Here is a 20,774-nt window from a genome sequence, read left to right as displayed (position 1 = left end):
TCGAAGTAAAAAGTTTTGTGATATTCTGAAGAGATGCTGGTTTTGGCAGGGTAGCTCAGCTTCTTAGGCTACCTGTCATGAAGGCTGGACTTGTGGTGACCAGCTTGCTTATTGCCCTAAAAACACCTAGATTTGTAGAAGCAGGAAAGAGCATGGTAAATATCCACTTTGCTAATGTGGATTATGTGCCTGAGTGTTGGCAATTAGTATTTGTTTAAGCAGTTAGAGATGGGAGATGCAGTTTAAGGCGAATTGAGTGCATTTTGTGACTCCATTTGCTTGAGTCAGGGTGCCCAATGGCATTTATGGAAATAGTCATCGGGTCTTAGCAGGCCCTAAGATGAAATTTGGCTACTTTGTGTGTAAGTTCATTCTCTAGACAGCTTTGTTTCTTCTAGAAAGGTTTCCTTCCGTGTGTCAATCTATTATCAGTGTTATAGCTGGGGAAATAAAGTAGCACACTGTAAAAAAAACAAAACCCAAAACAGATTTCACAAGAGGCAAGGCAGTAGAGCACTGCAATGATTTTGGCATGACAATGCTCAGTGCTGAAAAGCTTGCCTGAGAGGAATTCAGTGGACAGAGTATGCCTGTTTGCTGCAGCCCCTGTACACTTGGGTTACAGGCCCACCTACTCCCTCTTAGTGTTTGTGGGTGTGATGTGTGGTGTGAACGATCATGAGATGCAATTGAGTTTCAGAGCTTCATCATGTCCTCCAGGGACTCAAAGGCATGGTTGGAAATAGAAGTGAAGAATAGGAAACCTGTGAAGCAATGACTGAAATTGTGTATTATTTCAGACTGAAATGCTGAAATGTGCATTGTTCATATGAATATCTCAGTTCCGCTCCTCGGGATTTCCAAAAGCAAAATCCTACACAAGGGACATGGCAAGTCTCATGCCTACAGGCTCCTTCCATAAAGTGGGTCTTGTAGCCCGTAGGACCTCCAAAAAAGTGTGTTTGGAACAGCATGAATTAGGAGCAGGCAGAGTTTTCAGAGGTGGTCTAGCAAAGCCTTCAGCCCTACTGAAAAAGATAGGCAAAACTCCGCACAGAGTTTGAAGCACTGCAGGCATGATGCTGGCGAGTCATGAATCCTGGGTCAAACTAATCCCTGAGAGATTTACTCTGTCAGCTGCCTGTCAAAGTGAACTCTAGAGCTTAGCATTGCATATCTTGTAGCTGCTGGGTTGTTGGCTCAGGTGCCTTTGAAAGTGTGTGCCATCAGTTTGCTATTCCCCTGTGGCCTCCTGGTTGAGTTGTTTTGTGGCTGCTCAGACATCAGTAGGTCTCTTCTACCCCATGGGTGATCACTGTATGACTGCAGGAGCTGAGTCTGAGCAGGATCCCCAGGGAGGTGGCAGAACAGCTTTGGTGTTACTGAAGGTCTCTTGTGGAGACAACTGTGAACACTCTGATGTTCTCCCAGCCTGTTCCCTGAAGTGGATCTTCTGTGGAGCTCAGCAGGACTTGCTCCAAGTAGAGCCATCTCTTTCCACTTGGCAGGCTTAGAAGCTTGGTTGGGAGGGCAGCAATGAGCCCACAGGTTTTCTGCAGACTTTCCTGTTTTCAGAGCTGTTAGGGACTTAAGGTTTGTCCTGTTTCCTAGTGCTTGGTAGCAGCAGCTTTTAGATGATCATGGACTCCTTCACTAGAAGTTCTGTTTAGCTTTCAAGTAATCTCAGTCAGCCATTTCTACAGAGATTAAGGATCCTGCATACTTGCATGGGAATTTTTCAAAAATTGGTGGTAGTTGCTCTTAGGAGCTCTTCCTTGATGCTTCAGTTTCTTCCGTCTGTAGCAAGATATCACAAGTCTTGTGTGTTTTTCTTGTCCTCATGCTCTTTGCTATGGAGGGGGCCCATCAGCTGCCCTCTAACAAGGAGTATCTGCCTTACAAATCACTGAGTTCCTGTGTCACCTGCTACTTAATTCGTGTACCTCCCCCTCTCTGTTCCCACCCAGCCAGGGAGGTGATGTTCCTCTGTCTCTCAGCAAGATACTAAAACATTTGAAAGGTTAGTTGAGCTTCCAAAACCACAGAGGACCTACCTACAGCAATGCGGTTAAAAATTAGTGCAGAGTGAAACTTGTGGTCATATCCATTTATCAAAGCCTGAAATTATGCCTGTCTATGCTAATTTAATTTATTTAATTTTTAGGACACCTCTGCATCTCGCTTGTGCAAGCGGCCATGTGGATGTAGTTACACACCTAGTAGAAAACCAGTGTAAGCTAAATCTTTTTGACAATGATAACAAATCGCCACTGATGAAGGTATGTGGACTGTATTATGTTCTTGTAAGTGAAGCTTATTGATTATGCCCTAAATTATGTATTTTGCAGGATTCTTTATTTAGACCTGTGTAGAAAAATGCATATTGTGATTGATGTGGAAGGGCATATGTTAGCTAATCTTTGAAGGTGCTCTTATTTCCCAGTATTGGGAAGCTGGGAGAATTGTAACAGAGTGAAAGGTAAGTGTTGGAAGTTTTTCCTTTTTTGTGTTTTGTTCCCAGGCAGTACAGTGCCAGCAAGAAAAATGTGTGGCTATTCTACTAGAGCATGGTGCTGACCCAAATCTGGCAGATGCTGACGGCAACACTGCCCTTCACCTGGCTGTCCTATCTCCTAATACCACTGTAGCAGGACTGTTACTTGAGCATAATGCCAATATTAATGCTCAAAATAAGGTAAGGTTTTTTCGTTTGTTGAAGAAGTTCTTTCAAAAAGTTGCATTTGTATTTTTCTTGAAGATTTTTTTTTACTTTTATTTTTAACGGTATCTGCCCTTTTAGGAGGGATACACCCCACTTATTCTTGCTGTCTCTGAACATCATGAAGAGATAATGGAATTTCTTCTTAAAAAAGGAGCTAATGTGCATGCTCGAGATCGGTGTGAAAGGTGAGGGGTTTTCAAAACTCTACATGGGTCTCTTTAGTGTTCTTTAGGTTGGATTGATGAGAGGCATAGGAATGAGCTCTGAAAAAACCCAGGTAGCCACAGAGAAGCTTTTATTTCTGCGTGACTTGTGGAAGTGGGTCATACCTCAGTGGCTTGCTGTCATTCCTCAGTGGATATTTTCTGCAAGATGGTGTTGTCTGTGATGGCCTTTCTGGCAGGAAACCTGCCATTAGCTAAGCAGCATTGCCTCAATTAGAAAAGCCATCTCTTGCATAGCAGCAGAGTTTGTATGTAATTGTTGTCTATGTGGAAGCTTTGTTTGAAGATCAAACATTTGTTTTGACTTCTTCTCCCATGTTATTGTTTCTCATAATACCTAATGAAAAATGCTTTATCTTTTATTAATTTTAAAGTAATGGGGAGAATACTTTTTTGAGGGCAAACAGGAATAAAATAATTACACTTTCTGTGTAAAACGATCTACTTCATATCATATTTTTGATGTTTCAGAACCCCACTTATGACTGCTGCTTCTGGGGGAGAGGTTAATTTGATAAAAGTTCTTCTTCAGTATGGTGCTGATCTTTCCCACAAAGACACTAATGGATGGACAGCTGAGGATTATGCTGTTATTCATGGATATTCTAGGTAAATTTTAAACTTTGTTGTTAGAGTAAATTGTCAGTTATCAGTGTGGCTTTTGATCATTTTTTATAAGAGCGCCAAGGTTTAATGGTGTATTGAGACCTGTATTGAAGCTGTGTTCAGTGGTGTCTTCATAGAATCATTTAGGTTGGAAAAGGCCTCTAAGATGAATACCAAGTGAAGACATCAACCTAACACTGCCAAGCCCATCATTAAATCATGTCCCTAAGTACCACATTTACAACATCTTTTAAGTACCTGCAAGGCTGGTGACTCAACAGCTTCCCTGGGCAGTCTGTTCCAATGCCTGACAACCCTTTCATTGAAGTAATTTTTCCTAATACCCAATCTAAACTTCCCTTGGCCCAACTTGAGGCCATTTCCTCTTTGTCTTCTGGTATGTATCATTCAAGTGTCTCATGTTAGTTTGGAAGTTGAGGAAAATTTCTACACAGAGTTCTTTGTTTAATTTCAAGTTTTGTTGCTAAGCCCACATCTGCTCAATGTATCCTACAGTTATCCAGAGGTGGAACTTGGCAGACTGAAACACATGTAAGCCCTCTCCCCCTCCCAGCACTGTTGTCCTTACTGGCTTCCACTACAATGACCGAGAACTACCAACCTGTTGTTTCAGAGGAGATACGATATCCCTTTTGTTAAAATCTTGAGCAGTTTTACTCCTCTTATGCATAGCTTTGTGCCTGTTGTTGTTTCTTCTCCAGGGCGGTTAAGAGTGCTTAAAAGCTAAGCTGAAATACATGTACCAAGAAGGAGTTAATAACTTTGTAGGTTTGAATATGCATCTATAGAGTGAACATGACTGTAGTGAGTACTGATGTATGTTACTGTCATGCAGTAAGTGCATATGAGTATATGAATCTATATGGCTATGAATATGTGTGGGATGGATAATAAGTGGCTGTAAACTATTAAATGATATATGCAAGTATGTGGTTATTTTTTATCAAATATATTTCCTCTCTTTCTGTATACAGTCTTAGTAAGCAACTGGGAGAATACGCAGACTGGGAAAGCACAGAAGTTTCTGCAGGTGGTGCACAGGGCATCACGGTACTTGGCACTCCGCAGCGGAGAGGAGCTGCTGCCTTTACGTTGGGTGCACCTGCTGTGGACAGAGGAGGTAGGATCCTTAACTGTGGAGTGGCTCACGAGGAAAATCACTAAGGCCTTTTTTGTAGGGGATTTGTATTGTTAATGCTTACTGTGTTCACCATTGATTTTAGTGGCAGCATCAGGTGGAGCAGCACAAGTTTTGTGAATGTGCTTATTTGTTGCTAGTTGGAGGTGCTTCTTCAGGCTGCGAAAGCATTTGATTTGTGTGCTATGTGTCCAGTTCTTAAGGTTGTTGCCTTCTGTCTGAACGATTGCCCATCTATATAAGTTTTCATTGAGAGAGGGGGAGAAAGACAGCCATAAAGAAAATAGGCAGAAGTGTTTTTCCTTTTCAGATATGTACAGTTTAGCCATAGATGGCCATTCAGATTGTGAAAATCCAATTATAAAAGCGGTAGGTTCATCCCTAATAGTTGTTCCTCTGTCTGTAGTTGGGAAGTAACAGAGGAATTAGGAGAAAGATACATCTTGTTGATTTTCATGGAGTTTGTGTCTTTGTTTTAATATTAGTAGTTTCATCTGCACTAAGGTCCTTTTAGCAAGTCACCCTGTTTTTCAGCGTCACTCACAATTGTTTCTGTGTAGGTGCTGTAGAGACATATTTAGGAAAAGTTATATTGTAAAAGTAAATTTCTTAGCAGTAGCATTGCAGTGTCTGTGTATGCTATATTGTCTTGGACATAGTTTGATTTACAATAAAAATAAAGCTTTTCAATAATTTTATGAAATATTTTTAAAAAAACCCTGTTACTTGTGATTCAGAAGAACAATTAAATTGCCTTGTGATCAAAAAATCATTCAGTCGTTTAGTGAATTTTAAAAATCTAGCCTACACTTATGAGCTCACAGAGCCCTAGAGGAATCTTAAAAAGTTAATATCATAGTATAAATGAAGTAGTTTGTCTTGTACTTTACATCTCAGGCCTTACAAGTGAGAGATTTTATTCTTTCTGAGTTTTTAAGGATGTTATATTGGAACTTTGTGGCAAATGGGCAGAAGACAGTGTTCAAACACTGTTCATTACTCCTTTAAATACAGTTTGTAACTCCTTTTTTTTAAATATGTCAAGAAATACAAGCAAAATATGGGATATTTTTCCTCACTGACTTTTCTCAGATGCAGGATTTTAATTTAGAGTCAAACTTTGTTGCTTTGACTTAGGAACAGTTGCTTTGATCTAGTTGGAGATTTGTAAAGTTTCTTGGTAGATTGCAGGAAATAATTTTTCTTTTTGAAAGGTCTTGGTACAGGTAGTAGTGCACACAGTTACTGTCTCTGAGAGGTTAGTAGCATATAGGGAACATTTATTGGCATTAATTTTGCAGTCTCTGGCTTGTACATGCAGAGCACAGGTAGATCCTGCATCAGGAGAGTGCTTTTGATATGCTGCAGTAACAGATTTAGAAGTCTTTGTCAGAGGAAAAGCTGGAATGATCTTGAGAGTACAGAGAAACCCATTTTGGAATTACTTTCTCTTCTTTTGCTCTTCTGTACTATTTTTCTGGGATCATTTTTCAAAATACTCTCCTCTAATGTGCAAGTCAGCATATTTAAGAAGTTAGCTTTTGCTTATTTGAATATTTACCCTCTTTTTGTCCAATTTGTGCACATTTTTATTAATCACGGACAGATTTGCAAATATCTCCAAATGAATGGCCCAGCCCTAGCATATGGAGTGACAGACTTTTTAGATTTGAAGTTGGAATTTCTTTGGCAAAAACTAATAATTGTGCAATTTTTCTAGAGGCAAGGAGCCAATTTTTTTTTTTTTTTAGCTACTACACTGTATATTAGCATGTTGTTCCTTTTCCATTTCCCTGAGTCCCTACAGAAACTGTTGGGTTTCCAGCAGAGAACTCTTAGAAAAGAAGTGCCTCAGTGTAATTTGTATCTCCCAAAGTCAGTAAAAATTGTCCTGTATCATCTCTTAAGAAAACTGAGAAATGGAGAAGGGATGAGAAACCATGTTAAGGTAATTTCTCAACTCTTTAAATGTATCTTTTTGATAAGAGTCCTTTTGCTACGTTCATTCCGTGTGGTAAAATCAGTATAAGCCGGACTCTGCTCTCAACATTGTGAAGAAATTTGGTGTCAGGTAGCTGCAATAACTGAACTACACCATTCGTTGCCTTAAAATACAAAATTTTACTAAACAGGGTGGGTAGAACAGGTGCATAGTGATTTATATTCTGAGCTTCTGTTCCACAGCACACAGATGTGCACACATACAGACACATATGCATGATACACTAGTCAATTCACCCATTTTGGTCCTGGGGGAACACTGTGATCTCTTGTCAGGTCTGTGTTCTGGCTGGTGACATAGTCTCTCTTATGTGAATGGTTCAGCATGGTCAGATCAGTGTAAGCAGGACTCCTGTCTTCAGAGGTTGAGGGGTCTGTGTTTGCATCAGACATCGACACAACTTTTCAGGTGAGCTGGATTAAGGCAAGAAGTTACTGGGTTCCTTTTTTAGCAAGGGATAACAAACATGCTAAAACTGTAACTTAAGATGAGTAAGTGTAAATGACATAATGGCTCAGAGTTGCATGGTGGTGTGAGTACTAGGAGCCAAGATTTCCTTCAGATTTCTGGATAGTCTATAGCCAAAGTTTAGTTGTTGGCACATACAGATTTTTGGGATGCTTTGAGTAAGGACTTCTGTGTGCAGTATGTATAAAGCACTCTAGAATTGTGTTTGCAGCCTGTGCTAGACAAGGAGTAGTCAAGCTGAGGGAAATACTAAAGTTGTCAGAAGAGTAAATTTCTCACGGTTTGTTTCAGTATTTCAAAATATTGAAATATGGATGTCTTATATGGAGCAAGTAAATGAAGTTACTGTTTGACACTGTACCTTAAGAGTAGAGTTCTATAGATTGTGATTTCTTTTGTTTCCAGAAATTACAACTGTAGAATAGGCTGGCAGTCACAGTATATTCTCCCATTGCTGTAGCTGCTTTGATATACTGCTTATGTTTTCCAAGTTTCTGGGAATTTCAGTTTATTCTGATGTCATTATTTCGTCTGTCCTTTCCATGCCTTTTCCTAAATGGATATAGGAATTCAACAATCTCCTAACCAGACATCAAGAACAGGAAAATCAAGGAAAGGTATTTTATACAGTAGCATTTCAAATATGAAACGTGTTGTACTATATCCAAATACTAACACATCTATGATGTTTATTATCCTGGAGGTCCCTATATTGATGGTATTGGTTTTATAAATTGTATTTGAGAGCAGCCTTTGAGTGTTTTTTATTTGTTTGCATGTTTTGCATTGGTTCTTTATTATTGAATTTAACATTTGCTTTGTGTCAGTAGTGGTAATAAATAATTTTATTTTTACATATGTCCTTCTGTTAGTCTGAAAGGGAAATGGACTTCAAATCAAGTAGAAACAGTCTCCCTAGAGACTGCTTTTCTAGATCCCATTTCTACAGTAGTCAGAGTTCATCTGAAAGCTAGCTCATGAACTTTGCCTCTCTTGCCTTGTAAAGGACAATGTGACCTGGTCTTGATCATTGGTTCAAGTTACTATTCATTGAAAGCAAAAGTTCAGAAAACTGACTCAGCCATTTTGATGAATTACAACTGTACTAATTGAAAATATAATTGAAGTCACCTATCAAGAGTGATAGCTGAGTGCTCCACACTGTCTGCTCAGCTCTAAGAGGCAGATTTTTATTCATCTTGGGATGTTAGCAGGTAGATTAAACTGCTGGTACTGATTGAGATAACAGAAAACTGTTACAACTAATTAATATCTTTTAAATATTGCAATAGGAAACATTAAAAATTAGAGACTGTGTTGGTATTTTAACTGTTAGCTTGTCCTTGCACTGGAGATTTCAGCTTCTAGGTTTTATCTACATGACATATACACTGTATTTCATTGTCCAAAAGCCCAGTACAGGTCAGGAGATGTACTCATCAAAATTCCCACATAAGCCCTGTCTTTAGAACGGACAAAATTTGCAAACTCATTTGTGGTTTACTGCTAGTAGAGGAGATGTCTTCAGGCATGATATGCCTTTGTTTTCTTTTCCCTTGCATGATTCTGCACAAGACCGTAGTTTGGTTGTCATCGTGCAACTCTTTGGAAGGTCACCAGTCTCTTATTTATAAGCAACTTCATTTTGTTATGATAGTTAACAAGAAGTAATTATCAAGAACTTGAGGAAATAGCTGAAATAGCTACTATGTGGAGGTTGTTTCTGTTTTTCCCTTCTGTTTTGGGAATTGCAGAGCCCTTTTATTTCATCTTAGCTGTCGACAGTTGAGAGGTTTTAGCATTCTTCAATCTGGATTCCTGGAGTTCAGGTTTCTTTAGTACATCAGTGATGTGCTAGAGTGCACTCTAGCACTCTAAGTTTGCAAATAGCTCTAAATTGGGAGGATCAGCAGATGCACTTCAGGGCAGTGCTGCCATTCAGAGGCACTGTACCCTGACAGGGTGTGGAAATGAACTGTCAGGCCAGTCTTATAAAATTCAGCAAGGGCAACTGCAAAGTCTGTATATGGAAAGGAAACCAAATCGCTACCAAACATGCTGGGACTGCCTGGCTGGAGAGCTGCTTTGCTGAGAAAGTCTGGAGGGTCTTGGCAGAGTGTGAGCTGCGAATGAGCCAGCAGGGTGCCCTGGCAACAGTGTCCTGGGTTGTATTAAGAGCAGCATAGCCAAGAGACTGAGGAAAGTGATTATCCACTCCTGCTTGGCACTTGCTGGATTGTGTCCCGCACCCTGGTATTTGAGCCTCCAATGCAAGAGAGATTGATTGGTCTTTCAACAGTGAGCAAGGTCAGTGGAAGGCCATCAGATTCATCAGGGGCAGGAGTACTTGCCTTTTGAAGACAGGCTGAGGAAACCAGGCTTTTTCTGCCTAGGGAAGAGGTGACTTTGATGGGGACCTAGCAGCAGCTTCTAGTACATATGAGAAGAAGCCAGGTGCTTCCCGGTGACAGGAGGAGAGATGCAAGAGGCATAAATAGAAGTGAGTTTCTAATTGGATGTGGGAGCAGTAAACACAGTAAAACAGAGACATTGTAGAGTCTCCCTCCTTGGAGGTGTTCGAGACCAAACTGGATAAAGCCCTAAACAACCTTCCCTGACCTCATAGCTGAGCCTGTTTTGAGAAGGCGGTTAGCTAAGAGACTTCCTCCCTGACCTGATTTATCCTATGATCCTATGTACAAGTAGCTTGGAGCATAGTATAGAATGCCCTGGTTTTGCCCCTTTTGTCTGCTGAACACCCTTTTTGGTGCAGTGTAGAGAACTGCTGGTGATTCTTCTACTTGAGAATAAGCTTTAGATCTTGATTATGTTTTTTAATTTTCTTTACTTTTTCAGAATAATCTGTAACTGGGTAAAGCAGCAGATAGCATAGTATATAGCATAATGTTATGCATAATGCTACTTCAGTTAGTAAAATCTCTGCATGTGATGTGTTCTGATGTATAATATGAATACTTTGGAGGTTCTTTTATTTAATGTCTTGCTAAACCACCACCATTTTGTTCAGTGTTAACTAACATAGCATATGTTAGTTAACATAGTTAACATATCTGCTATGCTTTTTCTTTTTTTTTTTTTTTTTTTAAGTTTAGACTTGTTTCTTAAACTTTTAGGTATAAGCGTCCAAAGGGGATATACCCCTCCCCTCCCCTCTCCTCTCCTCTTCTTTCTTTTCTTTTTAATTCAGTGTCATTTGAAAAAGCAGTTTTGTTTTGGAAATGCATTCATTCATGCCACCTTGTATTGAGCTGACTACCGGAAGCATCGTTCTATTACGACCTGTAGAGTTGTCCATGTTAAATGTTTATATGTGCTAGTTAATTTTTAATGTGCCCAATCTAATTTCAACTAATGTCAATTAATGTTTGAACAGCAACAGATGACTTTTCCCAAGGAGACTCAATAAGGTGAGACTTTAAAAGTACCTAACACTTACCTGAGGAGTTATTTGAGCAACACAGTACTCATTTTGCTTTGCTTTTCAAGAAGCTCTGAGAAAGAGGGAAGCGATGACAGTTGGCATACCTCTGAGGAAGAGGAACTCGATTTTACCCCCAAGGTATGGTGCATTTACAGGAAAAATGTCCTGAAAAAATAAGAGATTTGAAGGCAAGTTTTCTTTGGGATTGAAAGATGCTGCTGTTCCAGCCAATATTGTTTTCTCTTTAGAAACAATCTCTGTCCTGCCAGCCTTTCTTCTGCTGTGAGTTTTTCGTAAAAGACCTGTAGCTGGGGCAGAGCATGCAGTATATTTTTAGTTTGGAGCAAAAGAGCAGTAGGTGACAAGATAAACAGCCATGTAGTTTTATTTGTTCTTGTTCATTTGAGTCAGATTTGCAGACCCTAAATGTTTTTAAGTTACTGTTATAACCTAATCTGTTCTCTCTGTAACCTGTTCTGTTCTTCTCCAAACATTGTTATTGTTTTGTGTAAATTTGGTGATAGATTCCTAACTGATAAAGAAAAACAACATTTACTTATCAAGATCTACATAAATCCTTCTTCACCTAGTTTTCCTTTCCTCCTCAGCAGGTTCCTCAAGAGTGCTTAATGAATGGATGGCTCATATGGGTCATCTTTTTTCTTTTATAAGATGACATTCTGTGCTTGCATGTGATCTCACACTGCATGTTTTACCTCTGTGTCTGAATGCTCGGGTAGTATTCTTTTTGTCAGTTACAACCTCTCACACCTACTGATTTTACTAATGATCTGGAGAATTATCAACTTCTGGAGCATCTGTTCTATTTCACTGGAATTCTGCAGTGATGAGGAACTGGAGCATGATAGTTCAACCCACTCTGTAATGCTGGAAGTGCAAGCATGTTTAGTTTTCACATGATTTCATTTTCTTGCACTAATTTAAATAGAAATTATGCATTTTTCTGCCATGATTTTGAAATTTAGGGGTATTTTGCTAAGTGTACTTGCAGGGACTAATTTATGCATTAAGTCTAGGGATCTTAACAGTTACTTGAGTAGTGCACATTTGTAAGTAAGCATACTGGAACTGCTATCTTGAATATAGCTGAATTTTACTTAAGTATTATAAGTACTAGAAACAGATTTTTAGAACTGATATGCATGCAAACATAATTTTGGAAGCAGTTTGCAGAAGGGTGCTAGTTTGCTCAGTGTGAAATACTCTCTGAATTGCATATGTGAGGAGTTTTTTGTAGTTAGAAATATAGGATGAAGTCACCACTATCATAAGGACAGTCTGATTATATTTACTGTTCAAGATTTGATATGAACAAAGGATTTCTTGTTGTTGTTAAAAAATTTTTAAATAAATCTTTGTTTACAGAAGCTGCAGAAGCCAAACTTGACACTGCTAATGAATGCTTCACAGCAGTTCAGGAAAAAAAGTAAGCTATTTGGAAAAGGTTGCATGATATACCAATATATATAAGTAGACTTCCTAAGTAGGTTTTTGGGTTTGTTTTTTTAACAAATAATTTAATAAATGAGAAAAGTAGCATTTTGAAAACACAGCATTTAATAATTCAGAATAAAATAAGTCATTAAGCCTTTTTCCCTCATAAAGTCCATCCTCCATGCTGCCCAACCTTACCTGTCTCTGTTTCCAGACATTCCTAGATGGCTCCTCTCCTGTGCATTAATCTGATAACATTGCTGTTTACTTAACTCCTGTTCACATGCATTTTCCCTTTTCTTGTGCTTTAAGATGATGATGGTGGTTCTAGAATTGAAAGTCCTAAGTCACCAAAGAAAAGTCTCAAACAGCGAATCCCATCAGATGCAAACCTGAACAAAGGAGACAGTGAGGAATTGTTTAATCAAGATGTCTCAGCTGCAAGCAACCTGGAGGAAGAAGAATTGGAGGAGGAGGAAGAAGAGGAGGAGGAGGAGGAAAATGATGATGAAAATCACAATGAAGATGGTGATGAAGATTACGAGGAGGAAGAGGAGGAGGAGGATGAAGATTTTACTGAAGATGGAGAGGAGGAGGAAGAGCTGGAAGATGAAGAAGCTCAATCTAGTAAAATACTGGAAGAGGAGCAGGGGAAAAAAACAGAACGTAAAGGGGAAATTAATGGGAAGTTAGAGTATATTAGTAAAGCTAAGTATGAAGAGGAAGCTCAGTGTGGAACTGGCACTATCCCCATTGATGATAAAATAAGTAAAGAACATGATGAAAAGCGGGAGGAATCTGTTGATACTCCTGTGTCTTTCATAGCTGGGTGTTATGAAAGGTTGCTAGAAAATAAAATGTCAATGTCTCCAAAGTTCATGAATAATGAAGTATCTTGCAAGTCAGTACCAAAACAAGCTGTCTTTCAAAATCTAAATAATCTTCAAGATACACAAGAAAGTTGGAACAGGAAAAGCATGATTCAGGAGAAGTTTCACAGAAATGCTGACTTCTGTTTTGCAGACTCTGAAATGACAGATGGGAAAAAAGAGATGCCTCCCCCTCTCTCAAATAGTTGTGGTCTTAAGGAGAAAAAGTCAAGCTTCAGTGATGACTTTGAAAGTGGTAATAATTCTTGGTCAGCAGCAAAAAATCCAGGGCTTGAAAGTGAAAGACCAAGCTCTGCCATTCTTGAACGTGTGAGTGATGAAGATACTGAAGAAGAGCAATATGAAGGAGTAGATGATAAAATCTGTGAACCACTGAAACAAGAAAGTGAAGACTTGCACTTAAATAGATATGAAGAAAATTTGAGAGCATTTCATTCGAGCAGCAAAGTAAGTATATAGGGATGATTCAATCACAAGGATATTTCCTAAGGGTAATATAGGTAAGAAACAAATGGTAAACTGGATTTCTGTTAATATGTATTCTTCACATATATGCATCTTTCAATCATCCATTTTTAATGTTAGATAATGTCTTACTCCTAGCCGAAATGGTTTCTTTGTTATAAGAATATGGTTTTGCAGGAAAAAGAATAGGCAGTAGACTCTGGAATCAGTTAGAATTTTCTCAGTTCTATGTACAGTTTTTATCTGTGAAGATTTACTGCTGTTTCGGAAAATGCATGGTGCGATGGCTGAAAGTGAGGAAACAAAAAGAAATTTGCGTAAGATTGAGAGCAGGAAGCTAGTGATTTTCCTTGGAGCAAAGTAGGGGAAGAAAAAGCATATGTTCCAGAATGACATAACTTAATGAAGCTAGAGGTAGGCTGATGGAGGAACAGCAAAGACAATGCTTATTTCTGTTCTTTTCAGCTGCTTTAGTTGATCTCTTTTAGGAAGAATCACCTGAACAGGAAGAAGAAGTTGAGAAGCAGGAGAAGGAACACAGTGGTGAAAAGCTAGTTGCTGAGGATGTGAAAAATTCTGTTTGTAATGATATCTGTGAAGTCCACAATGCTTCAAAAGACAACTCGGGTGAGAGAAATTAACTAAAATGGTGATTAACTTCTGAGATAGCGAAATTTTCCCTTGCCTGTGAATCCCATTGGGTATTGGCAGAGAAAGAAAGCAGCTTTTGTTCTTTTTCTTTCATTCTTGAAGAACTGAAATTGTAGCACTGTATTCCAAGCAATGCTATATGAAGTGTGAGGTAAACATATGCAGGTATTCTTCCCAAGAATGCCAAGACAGTGGAAGGATTAAAAAAAAAGATTTATTTCAGATGCAAGGACCACTTTTTTACAATGTTGCATGCATCAGGGCCTCCGGGGCACAGGGAATGCCCACCTCCTCCAATGCTTTTTGTATCTTCTCTCTCTTCTCCCCCACCCTCTCTGGCCCAAGGAGGCCTTGTACCTTGTATCTCTCTGCATACCAGGGAGCAAGGCTGAGAACATCTCTTTCTATGCAGGGGAGGGAAAGCATTGAAACTGCCTTTGAGAAAGAGTTACCATTTAGGCAGAAAGCCTTCCTAGGGAGAGGAGTTCTAGCTTTCTGTTACAAATTCTTCCGGAAATGTATCTATTTCTACAGAACCAAGTGCCATTCTTGATTTCTTGCTTTGTTCCTTCTGAAGTGATCTGAACAAAATGAGCTGGTGAAAAAGAGGAGGAGGACTAGTGTGTCTTGTGTGTGACAGTAGTATTCCCATTTTTCTGGCCGGTACTGTCAGATTGACAAGCTGGGATTGCTCTTGGCTCAAGCCTGGGAAAGATTGGAGTCAAGCTGAGAGCACTCTCTTCTGTTCCAGTGCCTCACCTTGTCCAGTTTTAAAAAGTAGAGGGTTTCTCCAACGCCACACTTGTCTATGCTTGAAACATTACCAGCCTGGTCAGAGGTGAGCACTTTGGTACTTACCTGAGGTCTGAGTGCAGGAGGGGAAGGCATTGTTTCCACTGTCCATCTCCAGAGAGTAGCTTGGTGTGGTAGGTGTTACCAGAGCACGTGTAGCTGGTGATCAAATGCTACATGGGGCCTGCCTGGCAGAACCTGCTGTATTCAACTGTTGTGTCTCTACATGCTCATCTGTGTGTATGCATTTTACCATAGGCATGCATTTTGGCATGGTGTGAGTAGTCAGAGTCCAGACTGGAACCAGCAGTTGCTTCTTCTGGGGTGGGTGCCCTTACTGGTCTCCAGCTCCTTCCCCCTCTTTGTGTGTATGTATCTACACAGCTGAATCCTGAATCTGTTTTACCTAATGGAGTCACTTAAAATGGAGAAATAAGATAGTACAATCTGGCCAGGAACCCACTGAGACATTGCAATCATCTCACTGGAGAAGAGGTTTGAATTTTAATCCTCTGAGATAGAAACGGCTTTTGTGTCTTTGGGTAAGTGTTTGAGCTGTGAGCCTCTATTCTGTTTTTAAAAGGCAGTGCTTAGGTGTCCAGCTTCTGGGAAGGTGCAGTGTAACAACTCTGTCAAGGAAGATCTTTCCTGGTAGTTCTACAAAAGAAACGTTGTCTCTTGGTGACTTCAGTGATGTTAGTGTGAGGATGCTTTGGATAGTGTTTCTGTGGCACCCCCGTACAGTGGAAAGTGAGAGTAAATGCCAAATTCTGGAGCTGTAGGTTGCAGAGAGGTGACCTAAACTCTGCACACAACAGGACTGCAGCAAACTGGAGTCTCTTTCTGAATGTTATTCAAACGAGTTGGATATTGCCTGTAGCTGTGTCAGCTGTTGTGCATAGCCATCTTCTGCTGGAAAGGAAGGAAAAGGAACTGGCTATGTAAGGGACATACCATGAACTGTCTGTGTGTGAAGAAACTCTTTATCATGTGAAAAGGGGAGATTTTCTCGACCCTTAGTGTGGGGAGATTTCCTTAACCCTCAGTGATTTGTTTATCTGTCAGCACCCCAGGAAAGCCGAGACCCTTGTGCCCAACCTTGTCCTGTTATGGAGACCCATCACTGAACAGTCCTGCTGGATCAGAGGGCAATTCGACTGCCCATTTCAGGGGGCTCAGCCAACAGCGTAAGGGAGACCCCTCAGTGGGTCTTCCCAGTTTATTCAAGTGTCTTACTCACTGCCAGCAACTGCCAGCACCTGTGAAGGACTCACTCGAACAGTTTGCAGAACAACACTCTTTATTAATACAAAATTGTGATAGGTTAAGGTTCAAGGATCACTGGTGATAGTATCTGACTGCAGAGATGCTTTTAAAGCAATACACAAACAAGCTCTAATCCCAGTAAAAGTATGCAGTGCGTGTAGAGTGCAGTTCTTACCCAACAGGCTCCCTACAGGTTCAGCCCATCAACTGATCCCATCAGTTACGACGGAGTCTTCCCTAACTGTTCCTGCATTCTCAGCTTTCTTTTATTGCTTTAGGTTTAGGTGAAACTTGAGTGACTTTAGTCCTAAATACCTTTGTTACTGACTGATGTAAAATTCTCTCGCTTTGCTTTTAAAGATACAGTCAAAAAATATAGAGCACATGCCCAGGGGGGAGTGGTCATACCTTGGAGGTGGATAACTTTGGGATGGAGGTGTGTGTTAATATTATAATTAATGCTTTAATGAACCAAGTTCATCGGAGGAAAGAGATTTTGCCACAATTGTTGGCTCAGCAGCAGGACATCTTCTGTCTTCCTTGACAGGTGCTATGTGGGTTATCAGCTGCAAAGTGCCACTGAGTTTCCTTCCCTGCAGGGATTTCCACAGAGCCTGGCCATGGTGTCTCCACTCCACTCCACCTTCCGTTCCATCCCTCTTAGCAAGTGGTTACTGTTGTGTGGGGAATCATCATGGAACATGCCAACTGCATTCCATCGAGGGAATAGCAGCTGCATTTTACCCCATAATTTCCATACCGTTATAACTTCTGTGAGGATGTGAATATAACTTGTCAGTTTCCTCTAATTTTTACCACCAGCTATCTTCCCACACTCTTGAATAAAACTCACTTCTTAGTTTGTCCTCAGCAATGTAACCTGCATCTTTTGGATGCAAGGCTTGACTGATGGGGAAAAGCAGAGTGGAAATGTAAGCACTCAAGCATCTCACTTCTTACTTGATTTGTAGGTGCCCTTCCAGCAGTGGGAGCAGAGCAAGAGGAAGATGCTGAATCTCCCTGGGATTCTGAGGTACTTTGTGTGAAGGACACGGGTATTCCCACTGCAGGGGGATAGGAGTAAGATCCAGAAGCACTTGAGAGCTTGCTTTTGGCTTGGGCTCTACTGTTGATAAGGCTTATTTCCTCTTTTCCTGCTTTTTCCATATGTTTGTAACTGGGGGACCCTTTAAATATTTCTCTTTAGGTCAGCTGTTCAGTTAGGATTGGGGTGAAGTTAGGTCAAGCCAACGGCTTGTGTCTCATAGCAACTGGCCTCTGAGTTCGGTTTCTAATATAATATTGAAGTAGTGAACTTCCTTGTTGCTTAAAATACTCTGACCTCAGAGGCTGGCAGGATTGATGCTTTTTCACCATACAGCTCTAGTCTTCAGACCTGATCAGCAGTTGCCTCTGCGGTCTACAACCTAGACAGTTACCTGCCTCTGAATAGATCCTCTCTACCTCTTGTAGTGTACTCTGACCCTTTTTGAAAGTTATGTTCAACAGAGACACCACATATGCTGGCTGTGTTTTCCTTTTTAGTTCTTTCTATTCATGGTAATGAGCAGCATCTATAGCTACCCCAGTCTGGCTTTTCTTATGAGGAAAAATGAAGTCTTCCCATGCCTTTCTTAAAACTACAAGACTAAAATGTTATTATTTTTAAGGTAGCTGTAAGTTTTGCCTTGCTAGTCTTTGACCAGCCCAAATGACCCTTATGACTGAGAATCGCGCTGTGTTCACTCACTACTGCAGGATACATGCCGAGGGAACATCAGCACAAACTTGAATGTCAGGTACAGCTTCAGTGGAAATATTGGTTCACTGCAGACCTGCAGCTATTGGTTCACAGTCTGCATCTTGAGTTACCACATTAATTCTCTTCTGTGGCTGTCCAGTTTGTCAGTGTGACAGAATAGTTTAGATGAGTTGCGAAGGTTTTGCCTAAGGTCTGGAAACAGACACAACTGCTGTGATTTTCCAGTATACGATGTCTTGATGCGTCCTTTCCAAGGCTACAATAAAAAGTTTTTGTATCTCTAATATACTTGATGTCATGCTACACAATTTGACTTATGCAGCAACTTTTTGCGTAGAAATGATTGAAAATGCATTTGTACCAGTTCTCATTCATGTGTTTTGGGTTACACAGGCAGATTCTCAAAGTCTGAGAAAAGTGTCATCCAGTATGTTGCTCCCAGCTGCAGAGAGACATGGAGTATGCTCCCTTATTGTTTCAGGGGAACACAACAATGGTAACTTCCTGGTGGCCTAGTGTTTGTCTGTAAGCTTTTATAGGCTGAAGTATGAGTGTCTGCCTTTCAAGTGCTGTCATGATGTGGATGTGAGCTATACCTGTGAAATGCTTACTGTTAATTAATGCCTTATCACAGCGCTTGCTGACCAGTTTGCAGAGGAAGTTGTTTGCATTACGTGTGTTATTTGGACGTGTTTCTAATTTTTTTGGTTCAAGTTCTTGTTGCGTAGTAATGGAAGTGTATGTGGTTTAGGATTGACCCTTTCTGAACATTTAACTTTCTTGGATGATAATGCAGTGGAAGACACCTGTGATCTGGCTAAGCATTTTTTTTCCTCCTAGCTCAACTTTTGATAGCTTTTTATTGTACTGTACGTAGGGGCTAAAATAGGACTAAAAGTTCATGTTTTGTTGCTGAGGATTTCTGCCTGTAGTTTGTGACACTGTCTCCTGAGCATCTTGAGCAAAACATTATGAACTCCCAGAAGCTTGAAATGTAGTTGTTAAGTATTTGTTGTGGAAGTCTTCTTTGCATGATTCTACTAAGACATCAGTGTGAAAGAGGGTAAAAGGTTATTATGGTAATCTTGCTAAGATCTTCCCATCCTGCTAGATGACCAGGTTTAGTGAAATCAAATGCTGTTTTTTAATGTTAGTTTGGATTTTTTTAAAATACAAAATTTTTGCCGTGGAGCCATGTTTAGTAATATTTCATGCACTTATTTCGTGAGAGGACTCAAAGATGTCTGTAAGATGACTAACATAGAGCATTTGAGAAATATAGGTGGGGCAGTAGATTCTGTGGGTTTGGAAATGATTCAATGTTGGGCAAAATTAAAAAAATAGTATTTGGAACTGTGCTATAAATGTAGATTACAACTAAACAACTTTTGTTTCTATTGTTCCCACAACAACCTGATGAGGGCTGCCTTGCTTTTACCGTGTTACACATATATGAGGTTTCTGTGTCTGCATCCCTGCCTTCAATGGAAAGAAAAATGCTCCTCAATATTATTAAGCACTTGTAGAATAATCACAGTCATAATGCTGTTTTATGATCATTCATTGCAGCAGACCAGCTTTGGCTTTTTAAATAATCATTTTAGAAAACAGGATTCAGTTCCTCCAAAGAACTATAAATATTTTGATCTTGTTCTGTTCACAAGCATGACCTTATTGCTTCACATAAATTGTCTTAGTTCTGTGATAATTATTTTTTAAATCCAAGATGCATGATGGGAAATATGCATTGTTCTTTTCTTGTATCCTAATGCAAGTGCTGCGTGATGAGGTAAATTGAATGTTAGGTATTGTAATCTTGATGAAATAATGCTTGTGACTTGTTTCTGCTTAGTTGTAGAAACCACCGATGTTGAATGGAGTAAAAGATACCCACAATTAAATAACGTTTTCCAAAACATTTTTCACCTCCAGGTTTTTTTGAGAAACCCAACAATTCACGGGTGAGTATTGTTTCATATCAGACTAACTACTTATTCTGCTCATTAAGTAGTATGTAGTTACTTTGAATTTGGTGTTTTATCATTGAATTGTCTTTCATAGCTGAAGACTTCCAAATCTGCTTTGGAAATGAATGAAACCTCTCCTAAAAACAGACAGCAGAAATCAGGTAATGTTCTCTTCAAGTGGTTTTGGATTTAGCTTCATAATTTTTTAGGAGCATTTAGTGAGGCATCTGTTTTGTGTTTGGCAGATCTATTGCAGGAATTCGGTTTAGAAGATGCTGAGGACATTGAAGGTATCGTAACAATCTGTTTGTAATGTTCTTTTATGGACAGACACATTGTACTTGCAAATTTTTTCCTGATATTAAATTAATGTTTCTAGCAGGGTGTTCTGGAAGCAGGTGGTCTGCTGAAATATGCACCTGTATATGTGTTTGGTCCCTCCTGTAGTCTGCCATTCAACACTAAATGACATAGTGTTCCTCCAGCATTCATGCTGTCATCTCCCCTTTTCAGGCAGTCCTGAAGTTTGCTTTCCTTCCAATTTGCATACTGTTTTTTCATATTACAAGCACTGAAGGCAGGTTGTAGTCAGGTGGGTGTTGGTCTTTTCTCCCAGGCAGCTAGCAATAGGACAAGTGGACGAAGTCTTAAGCTGCGCCAAGGGAAATTTAGGTTAGACTTCAGGAAGTTCTTTATAGAGAGAGTGATTGGGCATTGGAGTGGGCTGTCCAGGGAAGTGGTGGAGTCACCGTCCCCAAAGATGTTTAAGAAAAGATTGAATGTGGCACTTAGTGCTGTCATCTCGTTGACAATGTGGTCATAGGTTGGACTCGATCTCAGAGGTCTTTTCCAATCTGGTTGATTCTTGATTCTGTGATTCTGAAAGACTGCCTTTCCATAGCT

At 39.9% G+C, this 20,774-nt stretch overlaps 1 protein-coding gene across 13 annotated transcripts in view; it reads left to right on the top strand.

The window, feature by feature from the left end:
• ANKRD26 (ankyrin repeat domain containing 26) overlaps positions 1–20,774 on the top strand; it is a 52,535-nt gene that overhangs the window by 905 nt on the left and 30,856 nt on the right. For 7 of the 13 annotated variants that reach the window (XM_064656066.1, XM_064656061.1, XM_064656065.1 and 4 more), the window contains exons 2-17: positions 2,165–2,279; positions 2,522–2,695; positions 2,801–2,907; positions 3,418–3,555; positions 4,548–4,693; positions 7,748–7,798; positions 10,576–10,609; positions 10,689–10,761; positions 12,010–12,070; positions 12,391–13,415; positions 13,922–14,060; positions 17,114–17,175; positions 18,298–18,400; positions 19,837–19,865; positions 19,966–20,032; positions 20,117–20,161. In XM_064656066.1, coding sequence (XP_064512136.1) covers positions 2,165–2,279; positions 2,522–2,695; positions 2,801–2,907; positions 3,418–3,555; positions 4,548–4,693; positions 7,748–7,798; positions 10,576–10,609; positions 10,689–10,761; positions 12,010–12,070; positions 12,391–13,415; positions 13,922–14,060; positions 17,114–17,175; positions 18,298–18,400; positions 19,837–19,865; positions 19,966–20,032; positions 20,117–20,161 — 2,369 coding nt within the window. Of the gene's footprint in view, positions 1–2,164; positions 2,280–2,521; positions 2,696–2,800; positions 2,908–3,417; positions 3,556–4,547; positions 4,694–7,011; positions 7,122–7,747; positions 7,799–10,575; positions 10,610–10,688; positions 10,762–12,009; positions 12,071–12,390; positions 13,416–13,921; positions 14,061–17,113; positions 17,176–18,297; positions 18,401–19,836; positions 19,866–19,965; positions 20,033–20,116; positions 20,162–20,774 lie in introns of those variants that run through there. The other 6 variants (XM_064656067.1, XM_064656058.1, XM_064656056.1 and 3 more) reach the window with 5 other exon arrangements.

Source organism: Pseudopipra pipra, chromosome 5, assembly GCF_036250125.1.
Source record: "Pseudopipra pipra isolate bDixPip1 chromosome 5, bDixPip1.hap1, whole genome shotgun sequence".
Lineage (NCBI taxonomy): Eukaryota > Metazoa > Chordata > Aves > Passeriformes > Pipridae > Pseudopipra > Pseudopipra pipra.
The sequence above is the reverse complement of the archived record's forward strand: the minus strand, read 5'-3'. Positions and strand labels throughout refer to the sequence as shown.